Source organism: Salvelinus alpinus, chromosome 3, assembly GCF_045679555.1.
Source record: "Salvelinus alpinus chromosome 3, SLU_Salpinus.1, whole genome shotgun sequence".
NCBI lineage: Eukaryota > Metazoa > Chordata > Actinopteri > Salmoniformes > Salmonidae > Salvelinus > Salvelinus alpinus.
In genome coordinates this window covers 17,627,554-17,652,593 of record NC_092088.1, presented here as the reverse complement: position 1 = coordinate 17,652,593, position 25,040 = coordinate 17,627,554, and the positions used below count along the sequence as shown (strand labels likewise).

Sequence of the window (25,040 nt, the reverse complement as noted above, 5' to 3'; positions counted from 1 at the left end):
GGGTATTGGGACAGATCCTTTTATAGTTACTATAATGCAGCGTGTCAGCTGTTGACTGTAGCACTGTCAAAGCCTAGTGTCACTATTACAAGCAGTGGTTGTGTATCAAAACGGAGGGATTGCACAGAGAAGTCACAAAGCGATTGACTCTGTCACACTCTCTATAATAACTGTAATTTTCCTCTTAATAATGATCTCATGTTGACCAAGGCAATGCATTCAGAGCTGTAATGTGAGCATTAGTATTCACTGAAGACTAGAATTTGATTTCATATTTTACATTTCAAACCCTTTGTCTTCATATGACAATGTGTTTTATAGTTAGATGAATGTGCTGCTGACTTCACTGTACCAATCTCTCTCTTCTCTCTTCTCTCTTCTCTCTTCTCTCTTCTCTCTTCTCTCTTCTCTTTCTAGCCTGCGAGTTGATGACCCAGGGCATCCTGGCTCTGGTCACCTCTACCGGCTGTGCCTCGGCCAGCGCCCTCCAATCCCTGACTGACGCAATGCACATCCCACACGTGTATGTCCAGCGCAGTGGCGAGGGCTCGCCACGCACCACCTGCCAGCTCAATCCCAGCCCCGACGGCCAACGCTACACCCTGGCGGCGCGCCCGCCCGTCCGTCTCAACGACGTCATGCTCACCCTAGTTGGCGAGCTGCGCTGGCAGAAGTTCATCGTCTTCTATGACAACGAGTATGGTAAGTGTGGAGTATGGAGTGGCTAGCTAGTGAACATGGCTAGCTAGTGAACATGCTTCGAGGCTGGCACTAAAAGGATTCTAAAGTATTGTGGAAGGAGGTTGATGACGAGAGGTGAGGGGGCGAGGTGGCGAGGGCTGCAGGATGGTCTGTCTCCGACGACAAAAGTGCTCCAATCAATGAAGCCTCTCAGAGTTGAGTGATCGGATGGAGGAAATAGAGCTTACTCACCGTCACATGGGAAGCTCTCGCTGTGAGAAGTGGGAGAGAGGGAGAGAGGCTGTCTTACTCATCAACGAACCACCTGTTCCTGATACTTATCAAATCATGTTAATCAGGATCAAATGAGTCTGATTTTAGTATGATGAAATGTACCGTACAGCAGTTTCATGATAGGATCCAAGATTTCACAGCATGCTCCTTTATGCTCAATGCTTCTAGATAAGGATTCTATTTCCTATATTTTATATCGTTCCATTATATGAGTCTATATTTGTGAAGGTATAGAGCGGCATCAGAAAAGGTCAGAAGTTCAACCTGTCTATGTTTGGTTTGTGATGCCCTTGAACCAGGGTCTTTATCAGCATAACCCAGTTGTTTCAATATTGTCGGATGACTGCATACCGCCATATTCGACTGCTTTTCTATAGCTGATGAAACTTGAGGATGTGTTTCAATAGAAACTGGGGGATGTGGATTCTCGGAACAGTATAGCAGGTTGCAGTGCATGTGTTTGTGGCAAAGGTTACGGTAAGGGTAAGATAATAAAGTTTTGGCTGTTATTCTGTTATTTATCATGAATTTACTGACGTTGCACTCTGTCTATATGAAGAAGAGCAATGGATTAGAAATGGTTATTATGTCTTCTTGTGTCATGCTTCTTAATTTGTTGTTTTAGTAAATGCGCCATCTTAATTTTTCTATATTAAGAGGAGGATGCATAATGTCTTCCTGTTCTTCAGGAAAACAAACATTCAGGTGGACATTATGAAAGGAAATTGCACAACACTATACTTCACAAGGTAAAATCATAACAGAGCACAAAAGATGGTTGTCGCCAAACCATCTGACTCAACAAATGATTTTTAGCATACACAGGCATGTACAAGCCAGCGTTTCCCTCCCCACCACTCTATCCAACCCCAGCCTCAACAATATCACTCCCTTTGATGAGCAAATGCATTAAATAAGTGAGGGGAGACGAAGAAGGCACATTTATTCAAATTAAGTCCTTTAAGTTTATTAGGAGCAGATGGGGTCTGGGTTTGGGTGTCTAGGCCTGGCTCCAGCATGGCCCAGGCCTGACAGCTGAGTGATGATGATTAAGGAGAGACCTTGGATTGCATTGCTGCTTCCATCCCGTCTCCCCCCTGCCTCCCTTGCCTCCCCAGCCCCTCTCTCAACCTCCGTGCTCATTTTCCCTTTCATTCTGTCTGTCTTTCATCCCCTCTCTCTCTTCGCCTTCCACTGTAATTCGCTTTCTGTCTGTGTGTGTTTATCTTTCTGTCTGTGTGTGTTTATCTTTCTGTCTGTGTGTGTTTATCTTTCTGTCTGTGTGTGTTTATCTTTCTGTCTGTGTGTGTTTATCTTTCTGTCTGTGTGTGTTTATCTTTCTGTCTGTGTGTGTTTATCTTCCTCTGTGTTTGTTTTGCTGTCATACTCTCATTCTCTTTCTCAGTCACTTCCTCATGGAAACCTTGTTTCGCCTCGTAAAGTACAGACAATTCCCTCTTTGCTGGTTTGCTTACAAAAAGGACAATGGGCAAATCCCTCTACCCGTTTTAGAGATATGTACACTGATGCTGCTGGAAATGCAGAAATAGCATTTCAGTTCTTTTTTTAAACTTCAGTCCCACAAACAGTGTGGAGTAGACCGTTTTTGGTTGGCACATGGTTGGTAAACTGCTGAAACAATGTTTACTGCTCTGCTGTCGCCATCATAGCTGACTGCGAAACCTTTTTGGTTATACCACACACGAGACTTGCTACATAGCACTGCTCTCAACAGTCTTGTGCAAAATAACCTAGTTAAATGAATGAATGGTATTAACAAACATGCCCCACTCTGCCTCCCCATCTCTCAACTTCACAGCTCTCCAGCCTCACCCAGGAATGTGGCACTTCTTTCCCCTACTCCTATCTGACTACAGGGTCATTGGCTGGGCTATGGAATGTCATTATACTGTTGGAGGTGTTGAGACTCAGGATTTAGACAGCGGGTCTCTATAGAATGAAGAGATGTGGCGAGGTGGGGGGAAAACACACCACAGCTATAGTCCACTGAATTGATTTGCCGGGTGCATTGATCTGCTCCGTCTGTCACACAGTGCTCCGCCGAATGTTCCGCCAAGCATGAGAAAACAGTTGGGCCACATCAAATATGGACTCCCAATCACAGACAGGGTTGGAGCTGGGCTGTCTCCAGTGTTGACTGGGATGTTGTCCCAAATAACGCCCTACCCCCTGTATAGTGCACTACTTTATACCAGGGTCCATAGGGCTTTGGTCAAAAGTAGTGCACTACTTTTGGAGTAGTGTTCCACTTGGCTGCCAGCCAGCTGGAACGAAAGCCTCCTGGCTTTTGTAAGAAAATATATAATGTAAAAGGGAGTATGAGGTGAGAAGCAACGAGGGCTAAATGATTTTGTGTTGACCCACTGGGTTCTGACGTGACCTCACATTGCTACACATGGGTTGCTGCATTTCTTTCTGCCTGATGGTTTACAATGCTGTCTGGAGCTAACATACTGTAGTAGCCATATCATTATGTTTGGGTTATAAGGGGTCATTTCACTAGTATTTCATATATTATTATGTTGGTGAGGGGTCATTTATACGGGGTCAGAGTTAATTGCTTGAGTGGATACCCAGGGTCAGGGTTCGCCACAATAATATTTTCATAATCACTATCAGAGTTAAGATGCATTAGCCTATACTGACACTGGACACTGCCTTGAATGCAGGGCATTCAAGTTGAACACCAGTTCAACGCCCCCTGTGGCTGACCTGATCTGCTCACTTAGCCTCTTAGCGCTAGCTTAAGCCATTCATTTCTTTCTGACCTTCATCATTTTGTTTATGCATGTATTTTCCCAGTCTAGGCGTTTGGTCCGCAGCAATTTCATTATATTTAGTGGTGTAGCTTTACAAAATCACAAGCCATAAAGTGAGGGTGGTTGATTACTGTCGCACTTCTTTATGCCCACCGTCATGATATTAATGCCAGCCTTAGTATAAATAAACTAATATCAGCCTGCGGAGGTGATTTCATGTATGTCTGGCCCGAAATCAGCTGAGTCACTCCCAGGAACTCCTCATTCAAAAAGCTTCTATTACTTTTACAGCTCCCTTACCACTCACTGTGTCATTCAAATGGTGTGATGATATTATCGAGACACCCTCCAGAATACAGGTGCCTCATGAGCCCAGGCAGATTTATTTACACAAACAGTTCCCCCAGGAGTGCATGGCTAGGCTTTCAGAGTGGAGCAACTGAGGACAACTCCACTCACAAATCAGTCACTCTTACTATCCGCCCAAGACATGTAATAAAGTGTTATCAATTACTAAGTTCCATCTTGTAGCTCCTATCTGCTACGTTCAACAACGTTCAGTTAAACAAGTGAACTCCGCGATTGCTTATTTAAAGGCAGTGATTGCGTAAGCCTGGCGAGAACGCTTAAACAAGGATATACCCCGAACCCATACTAGATGAGTCGCATATTTACAGAGCATTAGTGCTTAAATAAATGGCTACTGTGGCCTATCATCTTAAGCTCGCCCGCTTGGTTGTATTTGCTTGTGGCTTTACTGGCCTATGATTCCTGATAAACGCCATCAGTTCAGTCAAGGACTTTGAACGTGCATGTGAAGGATGGGGAGTTGGAGGGAGATAGAGAGGGCACAGAGAGAAGAAGCGGTGCCTCATTTGAACTGGATGTTTTGTAAATCCCTGCGTGACTTCGGCTCAGTCTCCGCGGGCTTTATATAATGCTGAGTAATTCCCGGAGCTGCTTGATGCTCTGAGACAGGTCGCTCCAGGAGAGGCCAACAGAAGGCACCTCACATCACAGTTCCATGCTATCCTCCAGCGGCTCCAAAAAAGCCCGCAAGCCCCTCTCCTCTGGAAGGCAGATTAGCCAACACCTGTGTGGGATCACAGGGAGCGCCGCCTGCGTTAGTGCCGCTCTAGCATGGCGCCACATTTGGATCATCTGACGATTTTGTAAATGTACATAACATAGTGGATTAACTCTGGGAATGGTGTGAACCGTTGGGGGAACAGAGGAGAAGAGAGGAAGGGGTGGATCAAAAGGAGGTTGATTATCATCAATAGTCAGATGCCACATTACAGATGTGCCTATGGCGGCGGGTGCTTTTGTGTTGTTTTTTTTCCATTGTCTGTAGTGTAGGGCTGTTTGCATTGATTTAATACCGCTCCATCTTTCATCTGTACAATAGAGCTTCCTGAGAAAGCTCATTCTGATTTCAGCCAGCCAGACTGAATGTACATTTTTACTGCCAGCCGTTTATGAAAAGTGTCAGTAATTTTGACTTAATTACAGGCAGGTAGCCTAGTGGTTAGAGTGTTGGGTTAGTAACTTAAAGGTTGCAAGATCGAATCCCCGAGCTGACAAGGTAAAAATCTGTCGTTCTGCTTCTGAACAAGGCAGTTAACCCACTGTTTCTAGACCGTCATTGTAAATAAGAATTTGTTCTTATCTGACTTAAATAAAGGGTAAGTTTAAGAAAATTGAACAGTCATGGTAAAAGTACTCAATGGTCATGTAAGAGTAAAGATACCTTAATGGAAAATGACTCAAATGAATGTGAAAGTCACCCAGTAAAATACTACTTGAGTAAAAGACAAAAAGTATCTGCTTCTATATGTACTTAAGTACAGGGGTGAAAAAAGTACTAAAATAAAGAAAAACCCTTGACTGGTACATTCTCCCCATTTCTGGTTGGCGACACAGGGAACCCAAAGATGAGCAAAAAACTGTCATATTACTACAGAAAGTATTACCCCTTGTTTTATTTGATGTTACAGACAAACTAGGAACAACAATAATAACATAATGCCTCTGACTTTATCAGAAACGTACCCATACTGGTATAAACTGTAATTGCATCAATATAATACCAACCAACCTTTTTTTGACTTTGGGGGGGTTTATTTGTTTAATGCATTATACTGCTATTGTACCATAGTAATTCACAAGATGGTATGATATGATATGATCATTTTTGGTACCAATTATCATAATTGTGCATTACCATGGTAGAATGTAGAATGCAGGTTAAAAACCTTAAAAACCATGGTATTTCCATGATCCTCACCTATACCATGGTATAAAGTATGCAATACTATAGTAATATTTAGGTACAATCGCAGTACCATGGTAGTACAAATTAAACCATGATACATTTCTATGATTCCGACTGTACCATGGTATAAGTGAAAGTACCATAGTAGTAACATGGTACATTTTTGTAAGGAGACAGCGCTCATTCCTCATCATGTTATATACTTAATAGGAATTATGTTATTTTGAGAATCCACTTCAAATTGTATGATGACGCATACCTATACTACATGACCAAAAGTATGTGAACATCTCATTCCAAAATCATGGGCATTAATATGGAGTTGGTCCCCCCTTTTCTACTATAACAGCCTCCACTCTTCTAGGAAGGCTTTCCACTAGATGTTGGAACATTGCTACGGGGACTTTCTTCCATTCAGCCACAAGGGTATTAGTGAGGTCGAACACTGATGTTGGGCGATTAGGCCTGGCTTGCAGTCGGGCGTTCCAATTCATCCCAAAGGTGTTCGATGGGGTTGAGATCAGGGCTCTGTCCAGGCCAGTCAAGTTCTTCCACACCTATCTTGACAAACAATTTATGTATGGACCTTGCTTTGTGCACTGGGGCATTGTCATGCTGAAACAGGAAAGGGCCCTCCCCACACTGTTGCAACATAGTTGGAAGCACAGAATCTTCTAGAATGTCATTGTATGCTGTGGTGTTAAGATTTCCCTTCACTGGAACAAAGGGGCCTAGATCGAACCATGAAAAACAGCCCAAGACCATTTTTCATACTCCAAAAAACTTTACAGTTTGCACTATGCATTCGGTCAGGTAAAGTTCTCCAGGCATCCGCAAAACCCAGATTCGTCTATCAGACTGCCAGATTGTGAAACGTGATTCATCACTCCAGAGACCGCGTTTACACTGCTCCAGAGTCCAATGGCGGGGAGCTTTACACCACTCCAGCCGATGCTTGGCATTGCCCATGGTGATCTTAGGCTTGTGTGGCTGCTCAGCCATGGAAACCCATTTCATGAAGCTCCCGACGAAAAGTTATTGTGCTGACATTGCTTCCAGAGGAAGTTTGGAACTCGGTAGTGAGTGTTGCAACCGAGGATATACGATTTTTACATGCTACATTCTTCAGCACTCCTATTCTGTGAGTTTGTGTTGCCTACCACTTTGCGGCTGAGCCGTTGTTGCTCCTAGACGTTTCCACTTCACAATAACAGCAATTACAGTTGACTGGGGCAGCTCTAGCAGGGCAGCAATTTGACGAACTGACTTGTTGGAAAGGTGGCATCCTATGACGGTGCCCCGTTAGAAGTCTGAGTTCTTCAGTAAGGCCATTCTAATGCCATTGTTTTTCTATGGAGATTGCATGGCTGTGTGCTAGAGTTTACACACCTGTCAGCAACGGGTGTGGCTGAAATAGACCAATCCACTAATTTGAAGGAGTGTTCACTTACTTTTATATATATATAGTGTATTCAGGACTGCGTTAACTGAGACAAAAACGTTAACACGGCCTCATTTACACTAAGCCATTGCCAGACAACAAAATCACAGTCACAGTGAGCCAGCAGAAAATGCCAAATAACTTCACAGATCTTCATTGTAAAGGGTTTAAACACCGTTTCGCATGCTTGTTCAATGAACCATAAACAATTAATGAACATGCACCTGTGGAACGGTCATTAAGACACTAACAGCTTACAGACGGTAGGCAATTAAGGTCACAGTTATGAAAACTTAGGACACTAAAGAGGCCTTTCTACTGACTCTGAAAAACACCAAAAGAAAGATGCCCAGGGTCCCTGTTCATCTGCGTGAACGTGCCTTAGGCATGCTGCAAGGAGGCATGAGGACTGCAGATGTGGCCAGGGCAATAAATTGCAATGTTCTTACTGTGAGATGCCTAAAACAGAGCTACAGGGAGATAGGACGGACAGCTGATTGTCCTCGCAGTGGCAGACCACGTGTAACAACACCTGCACAGGAACGGTACATCTGAACATCACACCTGCGGGACAGGTACAGAATGGCAACAACAACTGCACCGAGTTACACCAGGAACGCACAATCCCTCCATCAGTGCTCAGACTGTCCGCAATAGGCTGAGAGAGGCTGGACTGAGGGCTTGTAGGCCTGTTGTAAGGCAGGTCCTCACCAGACCTCACCGGAAACAACGTTGCCTATGAGCACAAACCCACCGTCACTGGACCAGACAGGACTGGCAAAAAGTGCTCTTCACTGACGAGTCTCGGATTTGCATTTATCGTCAAAGGAATCAGCTTTACACCGAGACCTGTACTCTGGAGTGCGATCAATTTGGTGGTGGATGGTCCGTCATGGTCTGGGGTGGTGTGTCACAGCATCATCGGACTGAGCTTGTTGTCATTGCAGGCAATCTCAACGCTGTGCGTTACAGGGAAGATATCCTCCTCCCTCATGTGGCACCCTTCCTGCAGGCTCATCCTGACATGACCCTCCAGCATGATAATGCCACCAGCCATACTGCTCGTTCTGTGCGTGATTTCCTGCAAGACAGGAATGTCAGTGTTCTGCTATGGCCAGCGAAGAGCCCAGATCTCAATCCCATTGAGCACGTCTGGGACCTGTTGGGTCGGAGGGTGAGGGCTAGTGCCATTCCCCCCAGAAATGTCTAGGAACTTGCAGGTTCCTTGGTGGAAGAGTGGAGTAACATCTCACAGCAAGAACTGGCAAATCTGGTGCAGTCCATAAGGAGGAGAATGCAGCTGGTGCAACTTAATGCAGCTGGTGGCCACACCAGATACTGACTGTTACTTTGATTTTGACCCCCCCCCCCTTTATTCAGGGACACATTATTCCATTTCTGTTAGTCACATGTCTGTGGAACTTGTTCAGTTTATGTCTCAGTTGTTGAATCTTGTTATGTTCATACAAATATTTACACATGTTAAGTTTGCTGAAAATAAACGCAGTTGACAGTGAGAGGACGTTTGTTTTTTTGCTGATTTTGTTTATTCTTTAGGAGGCACAGTAAAGACATTACTTGACAAAGACATACAATAGCCTAAATGGTACATTTTATACTTAAAAAGCTCCTCTTCAGTCAAAGCTGTACCGTTAGAAGAGTCAACGGCGTCACCGGCTTCCTTCTGCCAATTGTATTCAATTCACCTTTTTCTTTGACCATCTTTGCCTTTGAGACAATCATGATGACTACTTCTACACCGTGTTTCAGTGTAGCTACTCATCAGTGCTCGGACTTCACACAAGGCAAGCTGATGATGAATCCTTGGGGGATGTCATTGAGAAGAGCTTTCATGGTCGTTAGATTCGCGGCGCCAATTTGTTGTCGCTAATTAAGCATTCAACTGGGCCTGCGAGTGACATTGTCTCGACACCTGCAGCAGCTCCAATATTTGGGCTCTTTTATTTTCTTTCTTACAATTTATGCTTTGATGTTACCGCCAATTAAAGTCCTTAATTGGCCAGGAATCTTCAATAAGGGAAGTGGATGTAGCGGGGGTAGGGACTCGGTGAGATGTTGTGTGTTAATGACTACGTCCTCTTCGTAATCTCTACCCACCACACTCACCTGGGGCCCTCACCGTGTGACGTGGACGGTCTGGGAGACTGGGGTTTGTGAGGGCGATGGGAGTGCTATGAGAGAGTGATAGAGGTGTAGATATGGGGAGGAAGAGAGAGAGAGATTGGGGAGGTAGAGAGAGGGGTAGAAAGAGATGGGGTAACTGGAGAGAGAGAGAGAGAGAGAGAGGGGGAAAGAGAAAGAGGGATCACCATTCATCTCACTTTCATTTGTTATTTTCCTTCCTTCCTTCCTTCCTTCCTTCCTTCCTTCCTTCCTTCCTTCCTTCCTTCCTTCCTTCCTTCCTTCCTTCCTTCCTTCCTTCCTTCCTTCCTTCCTTCCTTCCTTCCTTCCTTCCTTCCTTCCTTCCTTCCTTCCTTCCTTCCTTCCTTCCTTCCTCCCTTCCTTCCTTCCTTCCTTCCTTCCTTCCTTCCTCCCTTCCTTCCTCCCTTTCTATCTCTCTCTTCAATACCCAAGGGGTCTGTTGCTAGGCTCTGACATCCTTATCTTCTCTATCTCTTCTTTTAGAACTGGGACTGTGATCTTAAACATCTTTGTTCCATCAAAGGTGTGATATAATATGATCAGATACGATAGGAAGGCTATTTTCGCCTGGCTGGACCTGGAGTAGATGACGACATTGCTATGATTGATCCCCCTGCACCCCTCTCCGTCGGCACTTGGTCTGTTCTGCTGCTCTGCAGCCACTCCATAGCCATAAAAAGTTGAGCGGAAAATCGGGCTGGGAGCGAAACACACTTTGACATTTGTCTTCATTAACTGTTTTTGTGTTGTGGTGTTATTTTCTCCTCTACGAATTGGGCAGATTCCTTGCAATGTCTGTCCTTTCATGACCTATCCCACATGGCCAATAAATATGGCCAAGATAAAGTGTCATTGGAGTGTTCAGGTATGCACCCCAGGTCCAAACTATTCAGATTGCATCTAATGTACAGATGTAGGATCTTAACTTGATACCATGTACAGCAGGAAATGCAAACTTGTGGTGTAGTCAATGTTTATTAAAACTTATTTGGGATAGTTGGGACATTAGCGTCCCACCTGGCCAACATCCGGTGAAATTGCAGAGCGCGAAATTCAAATTAAATTACTATAAATATTAAACTTTCATGAAATCACAAGTGCAATACATCAAAATATACCTTAACTTGTTGTTAATTCAGCCAAGGTGTCAGATTTCAAAAAGGCTTTACGGCGAAAGCAAACCATGCGATTATCTGAGGACAGCGTCCAGCACACAAATGCATAACAAATCATTTTCAACCAGGGAGTTGCGACACGAAAGTCAGAAATAGCGATATAATATATGCCTTACCTTTGAAGATCTTCTTCTGTTGGCACTCCAAAATGTCCCAGTTACATTACAAATGGTCCTTTTTGTTCGATAAAGTCCTTTTTTATATCCATAAAAACTCAGTTTAGCTGGCGTGCTTCAGTCAATAATCCACCCGGTTTCCCTCTTTCAAAATGCTTACAAAATGAATCCCAAACGTTACCAATAAACTTATCCAAACAAGTCAATCAACGTTTATAATCAATTCTTAGGTACCCTAAGACGCAAATAAACAATACAATTTAAGACGGAGAATCGTTATTGTCTTTACCGGAGATAAACAAAAACAACGCGCTGTCTCGGCCATGCGCTTGGAAACTACAGCCAAAATTCTTCCACTAATCTCACTGCAACTCCCCTCCAAGTCTCCGACCACTACCTTGTATCCTTTTCCCTCTCGCTCTCATCTAACACTTCCCACACTGCCCCTACTCGGATGGTATCGCGCCGTCCCAACCTTCGCTCTCTCTCCCCCGCTACTCTCTCCTCTTCCATCCTATCATCTCTTCCCTCTGCTCAAACCTTCTCCAACCTATCTCCTGATTCTGCCTCCTCAACCCTCCTCTCCTCCCTTTCTGCATCCTTTGACTCTCTATGTCCCCTATCCTCCAGGCCGGCTCGGTCCTCCCCCCCTGCTCCGTGGCTCGACGACTCACTGCGAGCTCACAGAACAGGGCTCCGGGCAGCCGAGCGGAAATGGAGGAAAACTCGCCTCCCTGCGGACCTGGCATCCTTTCACTCCCTCCTCTCTACATTCTCCTCTTCTGTCTCTGCTGCTAAAGCCACTTTCTACCACTCTAAATTCCAAGCATCTGCCTCTAACCCTAGGAAGCTCTTTGCCACCTTCTCCTCCCTCCTGAATCCTCCTCCCCCTCCTCCCCCCTCCTCCCTCTCTGCGGATGACTTCGTCAACCATTTTGAAAAGAAGGTCGACGACATCCGATCCTCGTTTGCTAAGTCAAACGACACCGCTGGTTCTGCTCACACTGCCCTACCCTGTGCTTTGACCTCTTTCTCCCCTCTCTCTCCAGATGAAATCTTGCGTCTTGTGACGGCCGGCCGCCCAACAACCTGCCCGCTTGACCCTATCCCCTCCTCTCTTCTCCAGACCATTTCCGGAGACCTTCTCCCTTACCTCACCTCGCTCATCAACTCATCCTTGACCGCTGGCTACGTCCCTTCCGTCTTCAAGAGAGCGAGAGTTGCACCCCTTCTGAAAAAACCTACACTCGATCCCTCCGATGTCAACAACTACAGACCAGTATCCCTTCTTTCTTTTCTCTCCAAAACTCTTGAACGTGCCGTCCTTGGCCAGCTCTCCTGCTATCTCTCTCAGAATGACCTTCTTGATCCAAATCAGTCAGGTTTCAAGACTAGTCATTCAACTGAGACTGCTCTTCTCTGTGTCACGGAGGCGCTCCGCACTGCTAAAGCTAACTCTCTCTCCTCTGCTCTCATCCTTCTAGACCTATCGGCTGCCTTTGATACTGTGAACCGTCAGATCCTCCTCTCCACCCTCTCCGAGCTGGGCATCTCCGGCGCGGCCCACGCTTGGATTGCGTCCTACCTGACAGGTCGCTCCTACCAGGTGGCGTGGCGAGAATCTGTCTCCGCACCACGTGCTCTCACCACTGGTGTCCCCCAGGACTCTGTTCTAGGCCCTCTCCTATTCTCGCTATACACCAAGTCACTTGGCTCTGTCATATCCTCACATGGCCTCTCCTATCATTGCTATGCAGACGACACACAATTAATCTTCTCCTTTCCCCCCTCTGATAACCAGGTGGCGAATCGCATCTCTGCATGTCTGGCAGACATATCAGTGTGGATGACGGATCACCACCTCAAGCTGAACCTCGGCAAGACGGAGCTGCTCTTCCTCCCGGGGAAGGACTGCCCGTTCCATGATCTCGCCATCACGGTTGACAACTCCATTGTGTCCTCCTCCCAGAGCGCTAAGAACCTTGGCGTGATCCTGGACAACACCCTGTCGTTCTCAACTCACATCAAGGCGGTGACCCGTTCCTGTAGGTTCATGCTCTACAACATTCGCAGAGTACGACCCTGCCTCACACAGGAAGCGGCGCAGGTCCTAATCCAGGCACTTGTCATCTCCCGTCTGGATTACTGCAACTCGCTGTTGGCTGGGCTCCCTGCCTGTGCCATTAAACCCCTACAACTCATCCAGAACGCCGCAGCCCGTCTGGTGTTCAACCTTCCCAAGTTCTCTCACGTCACCCCGCTCCTCCGCTCTCTCCACTGGCTTCCAGTTGAAGCTCGCATCCGCTACAAGACCATGGTGCTTGCCTACGGAGCTGTGAGGGGAACGGCACCTCCGTACCTTCAGGCTCTGATCAGGCCCTACACCCAAACAAGGGCACTGCGTTCATCCACCTCTGGCCTGCTCGCCTCCCTACCTCTGAGGAAGTACAGTTCCCGCTCAGCCCAGTCAAAACTGTTCGCTGCTCTGGCACCCCAATGGTGGAACAAACTCCCTCACGACGCCAGGTCAGCGGAGTCAATCACCACCTTCCGGAGACACCTGAAACCCCACCTCTTTAAGGAATACCTAGGATAGGATAAAGTAATCCTCCTAACCCCCCCCCCCCCCCCTTAAAAGAGTTAGATGCACTATTGTAAAGTGGTTGTTCCACTGGATATCATAAGGTGAATGCACCAATTTGTAAGTCGCTCTGGATAAGAGCGTCTGCTAAATGACTTAAATGTAAAAATGTAAAAAAATGGTAGCCACTTAGAAAAACTACAACTTCTCCCTCATTTCTCCAAAAACCAGCCTGAAACTCTTTCTAAAGACTGTTGACATCTAGTGGAAGCTCTAGGAACTGCAATCGCAGATGATTTCGCCCTATTATAAAATTGCCAGGCATTGAAATCAGTGGTATGCTGAATTTTTTTGGTTTGTCCTCGGGGTTTCGTTTGCCATTTCAGTTCTGTTATACTCACAGAAATTATTTTAACAGTTATAGAAACTTTAGTGTTATCTATCCAAATCTACTATTATAGCAGGCGGTTTACTGTGGGCATGCTTTTCATCCGGACGTCAAAATACCGCCCCCTATCCCAAATAAGTTTTAAAAAGGCTTTTAAAGTTTATAATGTCCACTTAAAAATGTCAGAGTTGATTTGACCTAACTAAAAATGTGTCAACACCTAGATAATGTTCCATTAATTTTAATCCACACAATAATTCACATTTCCTGCTGCTGCAGGATTAGCTTCCTGCTGTAAGAACCTGGTAACAAAGATCTTATACCTGTAAAGTAGTTTAACGCATTAGATTGTAGATGATAGCATAGTATGCAGATCCATAGAAACACAATATCTAGTAGTTCTTTGAGACAATACACATATCCCTAACACATACACTGAGTGTACAACACATTAGGAACACCTGCTTATTCCATACATAGACTGACCAGGTGAATCCAGATGAACGCTATGATCCCTTATTGATGTCACCTGTTAAATCTACTCTGGCGCCAAGTATTTTGTTTTTTTATGCATTATTTCTTACGTTGTTAGCCCAGAATATCTTAAATATTATTACATACAGCCAGGAATAACTATTAGATATAAGAGTGACGTCAATTTACCAACATTACAATCAGGAATACGACTTTCCCGAAGTGGAACCTTTGTTCGGACCACCACCCAGGACATTGGATCTAATCCCAGAGGCCGATCCAAAACAACGTCGCCGCAGAAGAGGTAGACAGAGCGGCCTCCTGGTCAGGCTTTGAAGGCGTGCACACTCCCCTCCACTTCCGAGTATACTACTCGCCAATGTCCAGTCTCTAGACAACAAGGTGGACGAAATTAGGTTAAGGGTTGCCTTCCAAAGAGATATCAGAGATTGTAACATTCTCTGTTTCACGGAAACATGGCTCTCCCGGGATATGTTGTTGGAGTCGGTACAGCCACCGGGTTTCTTCATGCGTCGCGCCGACAGAAATAGACATCTCTCTGGGAAGAAGAAGGGCAGGTGTGTATGCCTCATGATTAACGACTCATGGTGTAATCATAACAACATACAGGAACTCAAGTCCTTCTTTTCACCTGACCTAGAATTCCTTACAATCAAATGCCAACCATATTATCTCCCAAAATAACTATTGTCAGTTATCGTCATAGCTGTGTATATACCCCCTCAAGCAGATACCACGACGGCCCGCAAGGAACTTAACTGGACTCATTGTAAACTGGAAACCATATATCCTGCATTTATTGTAGCTGGGGATTTTAACAAAGCAAATTTGAGAACAAGCATATCGATTGCAGCACTCGCGCAGGAAAAACACTGGACCACTGCTAATCTAACTTAGGCCCTCCCTCGCCCTCCTTTCGACAAATCCGACCACGACTCAGAAATTCAAACAGGATGTACCCGCGACTAGAACCATTCAACGCTGGTCTTACCAATCGGAATCCACACTTCAAGATTGTTTTGATCACGCGGACTCGGAAATGTTCCGGGCAGCCTCAGAGAATAACATCGATCTATATGCTGACACGTTGAGTGAGTTTATAAGGAAGTGCAATGGAGATGTTGTACCCACTGTGACTATTAAAACCTACCCTAACCAAAAACCATGGATAGATGGCGGCATTCGCGCAAAACTGAAAGTGCGAACCTCTGCGTTTAACCGGCCGAATATGGACGAATTTAAAGAGTGTAGTTATTCCCTCCGCAAGGCAATCAAACAAGTGAAATGCCAGTATAGGGACAAAGTAGAGTCACAATTCAACGGCTCAGACAAGAGACGTATGTGGCAGGGTCTACAGGCAATTACAGACTACAAAAAGAAAACCAGCCACGTCAATGACACCGATGTACTGCTTCCAGACAAACTAAACACCCGCTTTGAGGATAATACAGTGTCACCGACGCGGCCAGCTAACAGGGACTGCGTGGCCCCCCCCTCCTTCTCTGTGGCTGACGTGAGTAAGACATTTAAACGTGTTAACCCTTGCAAGGCTGCCAGCCCAGACGGCATCCTTAGCCACGTCCTCAGAGCATGCGCAGACCAGCTGGCTGGTGTGTTTACAGACATATTCAATCGCTCCCTATCCCAGTCTGCTGTCCCCACATGCTTCAAGATGGCCACCATTGTTGCTGTAGCCAAGAAGGCAAAGATAACTGAACTTCTGTCATCATTAAGTGCTTTGAGAGACTAGTTAAGGATCATATCACCTCCACCTTACCTGCCACCCTAGAACCACTTCAGTTTGCGTTACCGCCCCAAAAGGTCCACAAATGATGCAATCGCCATCACACTGCACACTGCCCTATACCATCTGGACAAGAGGAATTATATATATATTTTTCACCTTTATTTAAACAGGTAGGCTAGTTGAGAACAAGTTCTCATTTGCAACTGCGACCCGGCCAAGATAAAGCAAAGCAGTGCGACACAAACAACAACACAGTTACACATGGAATAAACAAACATGCAGTCAATAATACAATAGAAAAAGTCTATATACAGTGTGTGCAAATGCAGTAGGATAAGGGAGGTAAGGCAATAAATAGGCCATAGTGGCTAATTAATTACAATATAGCAATTAAACACTGGAGTGATACATGTGCAGAAGATGAGTGTGCAAGTAGAGACACTGGGGTGCAAAGGAGCAAAAATAAATGAAATAAATAATATGGGGGATGAGGTAGATGGATGGGCTATTTACAGAGGGGCTATATATATATATATATATGGGCAGCGATCGGTTGAAGATCATGCATCTAGTTTTACTTGCATTAAAGAGCAGTTGGAGGCCACGGAAGGAGAGTTGTATGGCATTGAAGCTCGTCTGGAGGTTAGTTAACACAGTGTCCAAAGAAGGGCCAGAAGTATACAAAATGGTGTAGTCTGCGTAGAGGTGGATCAGAGAATCACCAGCAGCAAGAGCGACATCATTGATGTTTACAGAGAAAAGAGTCGGCACGAGAATTGAACCCTGTGGCACCCCCATAGAGACTGCCAGAGGTCCGGACACAGGCCCTCCGATTTGACACACTGAACTCTGTCTGAGAGGTAGTTGGTGAACCAGGCGAGGCAGTCATTTGAGAAACTAAGTCTGTTGAGTCTTCCGATAAGAATACAGTGATTGACAGAGTCTAAAGCCTTGGCCAGGTCGATGAATGCAGCTGCACAGTATTGTCTCTTATCGATGGCATTTATGCTATCGTTTAGGACCTTGAGCATGGCTGAGGTGCACCCGTGACCAGCTCGGAAACCAGATTGCATAGCGGAGAAGGTACGGTGGGATTCGAAATGGTCGGTGGTCTGTTTGTTAGCTTTCGAAGACCTTAGAAAGGCAGGGTAGGATGGATATAGGTCTGTAGCAGTTTGGGTCTAGAGTGTCTCCCCCATTGAAGAAGGGGATGACCACGGCAGCTTTCCAATCTTTGGGGGTCTCAGACGATACGAAAGAGAGGTTGAACAGGCTAGTAATAGGGGTTGCAACAATTTCTGCGGATAATTTTAGAAAGAGAGGGTCCAGATGCTGTTCATTGATTACAGCTCAGCATTCAACATCGTAGTACCCTCAAAGCTCATCATTAAGCTGGAGGCCCTGGGTCTCAACCCCGCCCTGTGCAATTGGGTCCATGACTTTTTGACATGGAAACCATGTTTGATGTTGTTGATACCTTTCCACTTATTTCCGCTCCAGCCATTACCATGTGCCCGTCCTCCCCAATTAAGGTGCCACCAACCTCCTGTGATCTCAACACATCATACCGACCCCTTGCTCTTTGGGTAATCACTCTGCATCAAAGGAACTCTGCCTTTGCTGCTAATAGAGTAGGGTCTGAACGGTGAGCTCAGCTTTGACGGCAGCCTAAAACCCTTCAGTCTCTTCCCCCTCGTCTTGCCTCACCTCAGGCAGGGATGCCGATGGAGGGGGAAGGCCCCAACAGCACCAGCAGCACCAGCAGTGGCCATGATAAATGACACTTCTCTCCTCGCTCCCCTAACTCCTGAGGATCCAGACATTTGCCTTTGACAACGAGGTGTGTTTTTCAGCCAATCCCATCACAATGCTCTTGGGGGAGAATGGGCAGATTATGCTGAGCTTCTCCATGTGCTCGTTGGTAGGGACCAGGGCATTAGGCTGGTATTAGATGCACGATTGCTTTTCGCTCTTTACTCTGAAGCTTGAGTTTTTTTTCCATCCGCCTCCTTTGACGCCTTCACTTAAGCGCTGCGTGAAACAGTGGGGGTGAGAAGTCATTTGAAAGGAGCCGCCGTCTCGTGCGTCCGTCTGAGATGTGCTTACCAAGACACTGTGAAAATTCGTAGGTCTTATTTGTGAAGGGGTTGGCATCAGGCTTACATTGCATGATATGATTGGTGATAGAGCGCCAGTGAATCAGTTGAGACTGAAGTGTGTTTCAGCAGTATACTTGTAATGTTCATCTCAGCAGATGCTGTAAAATCCTGGAAAGGTACTTCATGTCATGAGATTAACGAAGGGATATTTTGAAGAGATGGATAATGATAGAAGAAAAGGAAGCTATACCTGTCCCATCCTCTCCTCCTCTCCATACTGTGGAGTATAGAGCCTGGAGGAGGGATGAGCGTGGAGATTCTCTCCTGGAGCTAAGAAGTGGAGGTGATGTGTCGCCAATACTCTGGGCTGAGGCAAATGAAGTGAATGTCAAATATCTCCAGTCTTTGGGACTAGGAAAGTTATTAACTGGCTGGCTAGCCATCCGTACACCTACCTAGGACATCCTGGCCTAGCCCCGCTCTATACAGGCCAGAACTAACAGCAGCAGGGAAGAAAAGTGATCTCACCTCTACATCCAGAGTATTGTGGATTGACATCCAACCATGGGGGTTTGAAATACCTCTGCTAACTTAGCTATGAACTCTTCGAGATGCTGATCATGTCATGTTATAGGTGGCATTCTATCAGGCTGCTCTAAGAATAACTCTTCCTGTCATTCGTCCTTCTTCTGGTTCCCCTCTCCACCTCCTCTCTTCCTCACTTAGCTCAGTTGTTCGAATACTTCAGAAATGCATCCTTCCTTCCTGCCCTTCTTGAGATAAGCACTGATCGATAAGTGAGTGGATAGGTGGAAACAAGGTTACCAACATATTACTTTCACCAATCCAACCAATCCAGGTCTGTGATTACTTCAAGGACGCTAGAAAGGAAGGATGCATTTCTGAAGTATTCGAACAGGGCCAGTGTCTATGAGCTGATAGTCAGCCCACTCTGGTGCCTGTCCATGGTCCTGAACACTCTGCCGTTCAGCAGATGGCCCGCTGCTGGCTCACTGGTCCATGTGATGGTCTTTGGCATCAAAGTCCCCCCTCCCATCTGCTCATCTCCTCTCCTCCACTCACAGTCCCTGCCCCTGTTGGCCCCCAGAGTGGGAGATGTTAACTGCAGGCCCCTGTCCCTGTGGGCCCCCCGGAGAGTGAGATGTTGACTGCTGGTCCCTGTCCCTGGAGACAAGTATCAGTGGTAGGATCTCAAGGGGAATACATACACTGCATTTTATAGAAAGGATATATGTTTCAGTCAACAATCCATGAGCCATGAGAAGAAAACATGCAAAAAGGTTTTACAATGCAGAAAAGAAAGATAACTGTAGCAGTTAGGAATTTGATTGTAGAATGGTTTTCAAATCGCTCTCCTGAAATAGGTATTTTGTGATGCAGTTCCAGAGAAATGGATATGCCCTTCTTCTAGCACAGACGACAGTGTGGATTACACATTTCCATGCAGGAGTTCATCCTGGGAACATGGCTGCCACCACAGGAACCTCCATTTCCAGCAGTTTCCATTAAAAATATAGTAAGTCATTGCAACTGGTTTGTTGTTCACCAGAGGGAATTGTTGGGAAACAAAATGGAGCCCAGGGAGGAAGATACATAATGAGTTCGATTTTCTACTCAAGCTGTGATGAACTGAGGATGTTGTGTAGTTAATGGTCTCCTATGCTCCGCCGCTGGTCACTACCCACACTTACGCACACTGTACCTGAGTGCTAACTGGTGTCACAGTGGGAGAGATCACACAAGCATTTCGCTACACTCGCAATAACATCTGCTAGCCATGTGTTGGTGACCATTAAAATTTGATTTGATTTGATGTTACCTATTTTAATGGGATGTTTGTTCATCTCTCTCCAGATCTGTGGTAACATACTGTATGGCTCTAAGTGATTATAGTAGTTGTATTTATTTCACACCCCTATGGTGAACCGTTAAAGGCCCAGTGCAATCAAAAACATAATTTACTGTGCTTTATATATATTTCCACACTATGCGCTTAGAATTATACTGTGAAATTGTGAACATTATGATAATGCCCTTTTAGTGTAAGAGCTGTTTGAAAAGACTGTGTGAAATTTCTACCTGTTTTGGTGTGATGGAGATATTAGTTAATAGGCCAGTAAGAAAGAGAGTTCCAAACCTCTCTACCAATAACAGCTAGTTTTCAGTTTTCCCCTCCCCACTCAGACCACTGCCAGACAGTCCTTGCTAAATTCTTGCTTGAGAAATTGCTCTTTGCTAACAAGCTGTTTTTGTTTCTTTTTGACCATTTTAATTGAAAACAGTCACAGTATGGTACTTGATTTTTTACAAAGAAATGATCTGATTTGAGAATTGTTTCTAAAACCGGCTGCATTGGGACCTTTAAACATTCAAGACCAGAATGGTGTGACACTGTGTTTTCTTGGAAAACAGCAATATTATTCGAAAAGTACATGCAGTATTTAACATGTTTTGAATTTTGTCAACACAATAGTGATATGCAGACTTTATATGACTGGTGAAGAGTTATTTTTTGTGTGTGAACATTTTTACTTTTAAACAAAGTATGATGTGTCCGAAAACATTGCCTTGACTGAGTTCATTTTCATTTGAAAAGATAATTATTTGAAATACACAACTTAAAAAATTATAATCTGTGGTGGTACTTGACAGTTACACTTTTTGGTCCATTGTTACCGTGGCTACAGCAGATAACTTATTGGAGCGGTAGACATGTAAAAGCTCTAATCAGCACGCCCAGTTGACAGATGTTATACTCATATTAAAATCTCTTTAAAGCCATCTCTTAGCTTCACTGTCAGATTGATCAGTTAAAATCATTAAATCACTCGCCCGCTACTTGAATTTAAGCAATATGTATTAGTACTAAAAGAAAATCTGGTAATACTTGTACCCGTTATGATAGGTCCTACATTACAATGTACTAAATGCATTTTACATGCTGATCTAGGAGCAGGTCCCCCTCGTCCATGTAATCTTCTTCATTGTGCTCAAACATACAATACTGATTCCAAATCAGCACTCCTTCTCTGAGACACTAGATACAGCCCCATGGGCCACTGTCTAGCCTTGAGAGAAGTTGGTTGAAGTGGGTATGTCTGCACTTTCAAGGTTGTGTTTTTAAATCACTAAATACCCGCTGTAAATTAAGCACGGACACCCTCGTCCTTCCCTGTGGTCTTATTCATAAACAGACAGGCATTAGCCTAGCATCTGCTTAACCAAAACACCACTCACGCTCATTAGCATAGCATTAGCCTTCTTTCCCCCTCTCTCCTCCTTTCCTCTCCTTCTCTCTTCTCTCTCTTACCTGATGCACTATAATGCACGGCTAAAAGGGATGCTAGCTTCTTTTAGTTTCCCTTCCACTTAATTGGATAATTCTCTACACAGGTATTCTCAAACAGTACCCTCTGTGGATCACCCACATCTCCAAGAGGGCTGTTATTCCTGTTTACTCTAGATGGAATACTCTTATTTCTGTCCCATGGAGAAAGCGGAGTAGCTACGATCTACGATTTTGCTCACCATGTTTGATTCCTGATCTAGGGTTCATCATTGGGGCGGCAGGTAGCCTAGTGGATGGAGTGTCGGACTAGTAACCGACAGGTTGCGAGATCGAATCCTCGAGCTGACAAGGTAAAAATCTGTCGTTCTGCCCCCCACTTTTCCAAGGCCGTCATTGAAAAAAAGAATTTGTTCTTAACTGACTTGCCTAGTTAAATGACGGTAAAAAAATTCCAAGGCAACTTCTCTCCAGTAGCTGATCTTTTTGAGGCTCCCATGCAACCTGTGCCATAACACTTTGATCCTAGTTCAGATTGTAGAGCTCAAACCCCAGATCAAGAACCAGTTTGCCTGACCAGCCATGTGAAAGAAAGAGAAGCACTCCAAAATATCCCTTTGAGCATTAAGTAAAAAAAAAGAAAATACGTTCACTTTTTTATTATTTTATTCAATTTTTTATTGTTGGACATAATAGACTGTAAAAACACCAGCAAATCATCTCCAAATGATTTTAATTTAAGAAATATGTTCCCAAGTATAATAGAGAGACACGTGATCGTATAAGCAAGGTTTGAAATGAATATGTGTTAGTCAAACATTATTTTTGTTTGGGTTTCTTGCAGTCAAATTTCAGTCTACAAATGATTTGTAATTATGTTTACATTTTAGCAGACACTCTTATCCAGAGTGACTTACATGAGCAACAAGGTTAAGTGCCTTGCTCAAGGGCACATCTACAGATTTCTCACCTAGTCAGCTTGCGGATTCACACCAGTGACCTTTTGATTACAGGCCAGGGCGCCTCTCATAACCTTTAGGCTATATGCCGACCCTGCATCTTCCAGCCCCCCGACCATCCGCTCATGAAAAGGGAGCATGGATCAACAATATTGTAGTTACTCCACAATACTAACCTAAATGACAGAGTGAAAAGAAGGAAGACCTGTGCAGAATACAAATATTCTAAAACATGCATCCTGTTTGCAATTATGCACTAAAGAAAAAATGCAAAAAATGTGACAAAGAAATTAACTTTATGTCCTGAATACAAAGCTTAATGTTTGGGGCAAATCCAATACAACACATTACTGACTACCACTCTTCAGATTTTCAAGCATGGTGGAGGCTGCATCATGTTATGAGTATGCTTGTCATCCGTTTTTTTAGGATAAAAAGAAACCGAATTAGAGCTAAGCACAGTGCAAAGTCCTAGAGGAAAACCTGGTTCAAGTCTGTTTTCTAACAGGCACTGGGAGACAAATTCACCTTTCAGCAGGAAAATAACCAAAAACACAAGGCCAAATCTACACTGGAGTTGCTTACCAAGATGACATTGAATGTTCCTGAGTGGCCTAGTTACAGTGTTGACTTAAATCGCCTTGAAAATCTATCGCAAAATTTGAAAATGGCTGTCTAGCAATGATCAACAACCAACTTAACAGTGCTTTAAAAAATGTTTTATTATAATGTGCAAATACTGTACAATCCAGTTGTGCAAACTTCTTAGAAATGTACCCAGAAAGACTCACAGCTGTAAGCTGCCAGAGGTGATTCTAGCATGTATTAACTCAGGGGGTTAACTACCTATGATATGTTTTAGTATTTTCTTTTTCATATTTTTTTTTACAAATGTTCAAATTCTTCCTCCACTTTGACATCACAGAGTGTTTTATTCGCAGATCGTTGACAAAAAATTACAATTAAATCTATTTTAATCCCAAAATATTGATAAAGTCAAGGGATGTGAAAACTTCCTATCAGGTATGAAGGTAAGACCCAGATGCAGACCATGTCGAATAATCAATAGTTTAATATTCCAACAGGGGCAGGAAATAGACAGGACAAGGCAGGTAGGGGTCAGTAAACCAGAGGTGGGGCAATGGTACAGGTTGGCAGGCAGGCTCAGGGTCAGGGGCAGGCAGAGTGGTCAGGCAGGCGGGCTCAGAGTCAGAACAGGCAAGGGTCAAAACCAGGAGGGCGAGAAAAGAGAGACTGTAAAAAGCAGTAGCTGAGACCCAATACGCTGGTTGACTTGAACAAACAAGACGAACTGGCAACAGACAAACAGAGAACACAGGTATAAATACACAGGGGATAATGGGGAATATGGGCGACACCTGGAGGGGGGTGGAGACAATCACAAAGACAGGTGAAACAGATCAGGGTGTGACAACTTTCTGAAGGAACTGTATGCTGGAACAATCACCTTGCAGATAAGGAGCACTTTTATGGACTAAAGTATTTGGGAGGATGATTACCAGTGTGTCCATAATAGGTGGATTGAAAGAAGTTATGCTGAGACTGAGGCTGTCCTAATATGGACACCGTAAGTGGACTAAACATAACGCGACTTTGCTCAAAACATGTTGTTTTTGTCACTTTGTGTCGTTAGCACCCATGATAGTAGGGTGTCATATCACGAATCCTCTCTTGTAGGGTGTCACCTTTGTTGAGAGCTGTGACAAATCAAGCCAGTCTAAAGCATCACCGACAAGTCTCAGGATAGCCAACACAAACTAATGACAGTTATCTAGCTAGCTGTATTTCACATGGACTTATACAAGGGTGTTTATAGTCTATGAATGAATATGTATGAACTTTCCAATTTGTAAGTCGCTCTGGATAAGAGCGTCTGCTAAATGACGTAAATGTAATGTAAATGTCTATTCTGAGGTCGTGTGATTATCCAGAAGCACCATTGAGGCGAGCAGCCAGACAGATAATTGTTGGAGCCTCTTCACGCTATGATGACAGAGGTTGAGGGTCCCCTCATTGCCCTGACTTCCTTCCTGCTGTCTATATATAGAGGCTTCAACACATATGCCTCAAAGCGATTTGTCTTCTCCCGCGCATCTCGAATTCTCTAACGTGACACTGAGTTTATCTGGACCTTGTTGGCTGCCAAAAGATATTTCCCTTCCGACTGTTGACACCCCTGAAAACTTCCTCCCAGCTGTTTTTTATCAGTGAGATGGGGAAATGTGATGCAGTCTGAAAGGTGCCTATGAGCAGGATCTCATTGGCTTTTATGCTGCATGTCTGATCTAGTCAGTCACACCTCCACAGCACTGTCCCACTGTGTCTTGGGTAATGTAGTTGCAACCTGAACAGAGGCAAAACCACCATATCTGTCACTAATAAAACGGAATGAATAATAGGAGTTGTTTAGATTGCTGCTACCGGACAGGTCCCCTGGCCCTGTGCTTGTGCTTCCAGTGGACAGACTGTCTCACAAGGTGATACATCGCATTCTATTGCAACTCTCTTCAGAGGGGAC

The 25,040-nt window shown here is 44.7% G+C and overlaps 1 protein-coding gene across 2 annotated transcripts in view; it reads left to right on the top strand.

Moving 5' to 3' along the window:
- Nucleotides 1-25,040, top strand: part of grid1b (glutamate receptor, ionotropic, delta 1b) — a 407,959-nt gene that overhangs the window by 194,582 nt on the left and 188,337 nt on the right. For both annotated transcript variants that reach the window (XM_071391747.1, XM_071391746.1), the window contains exon 3: nucleotides 418-702. In XM_071391747.1, the coding sequence (XP_071247848.1) occupies nucleotides 418-702 (285 nt within the window). The remainder of the gene's footprint in view (nucleotides 1-417; nucleotides 703-25,040) is intronic.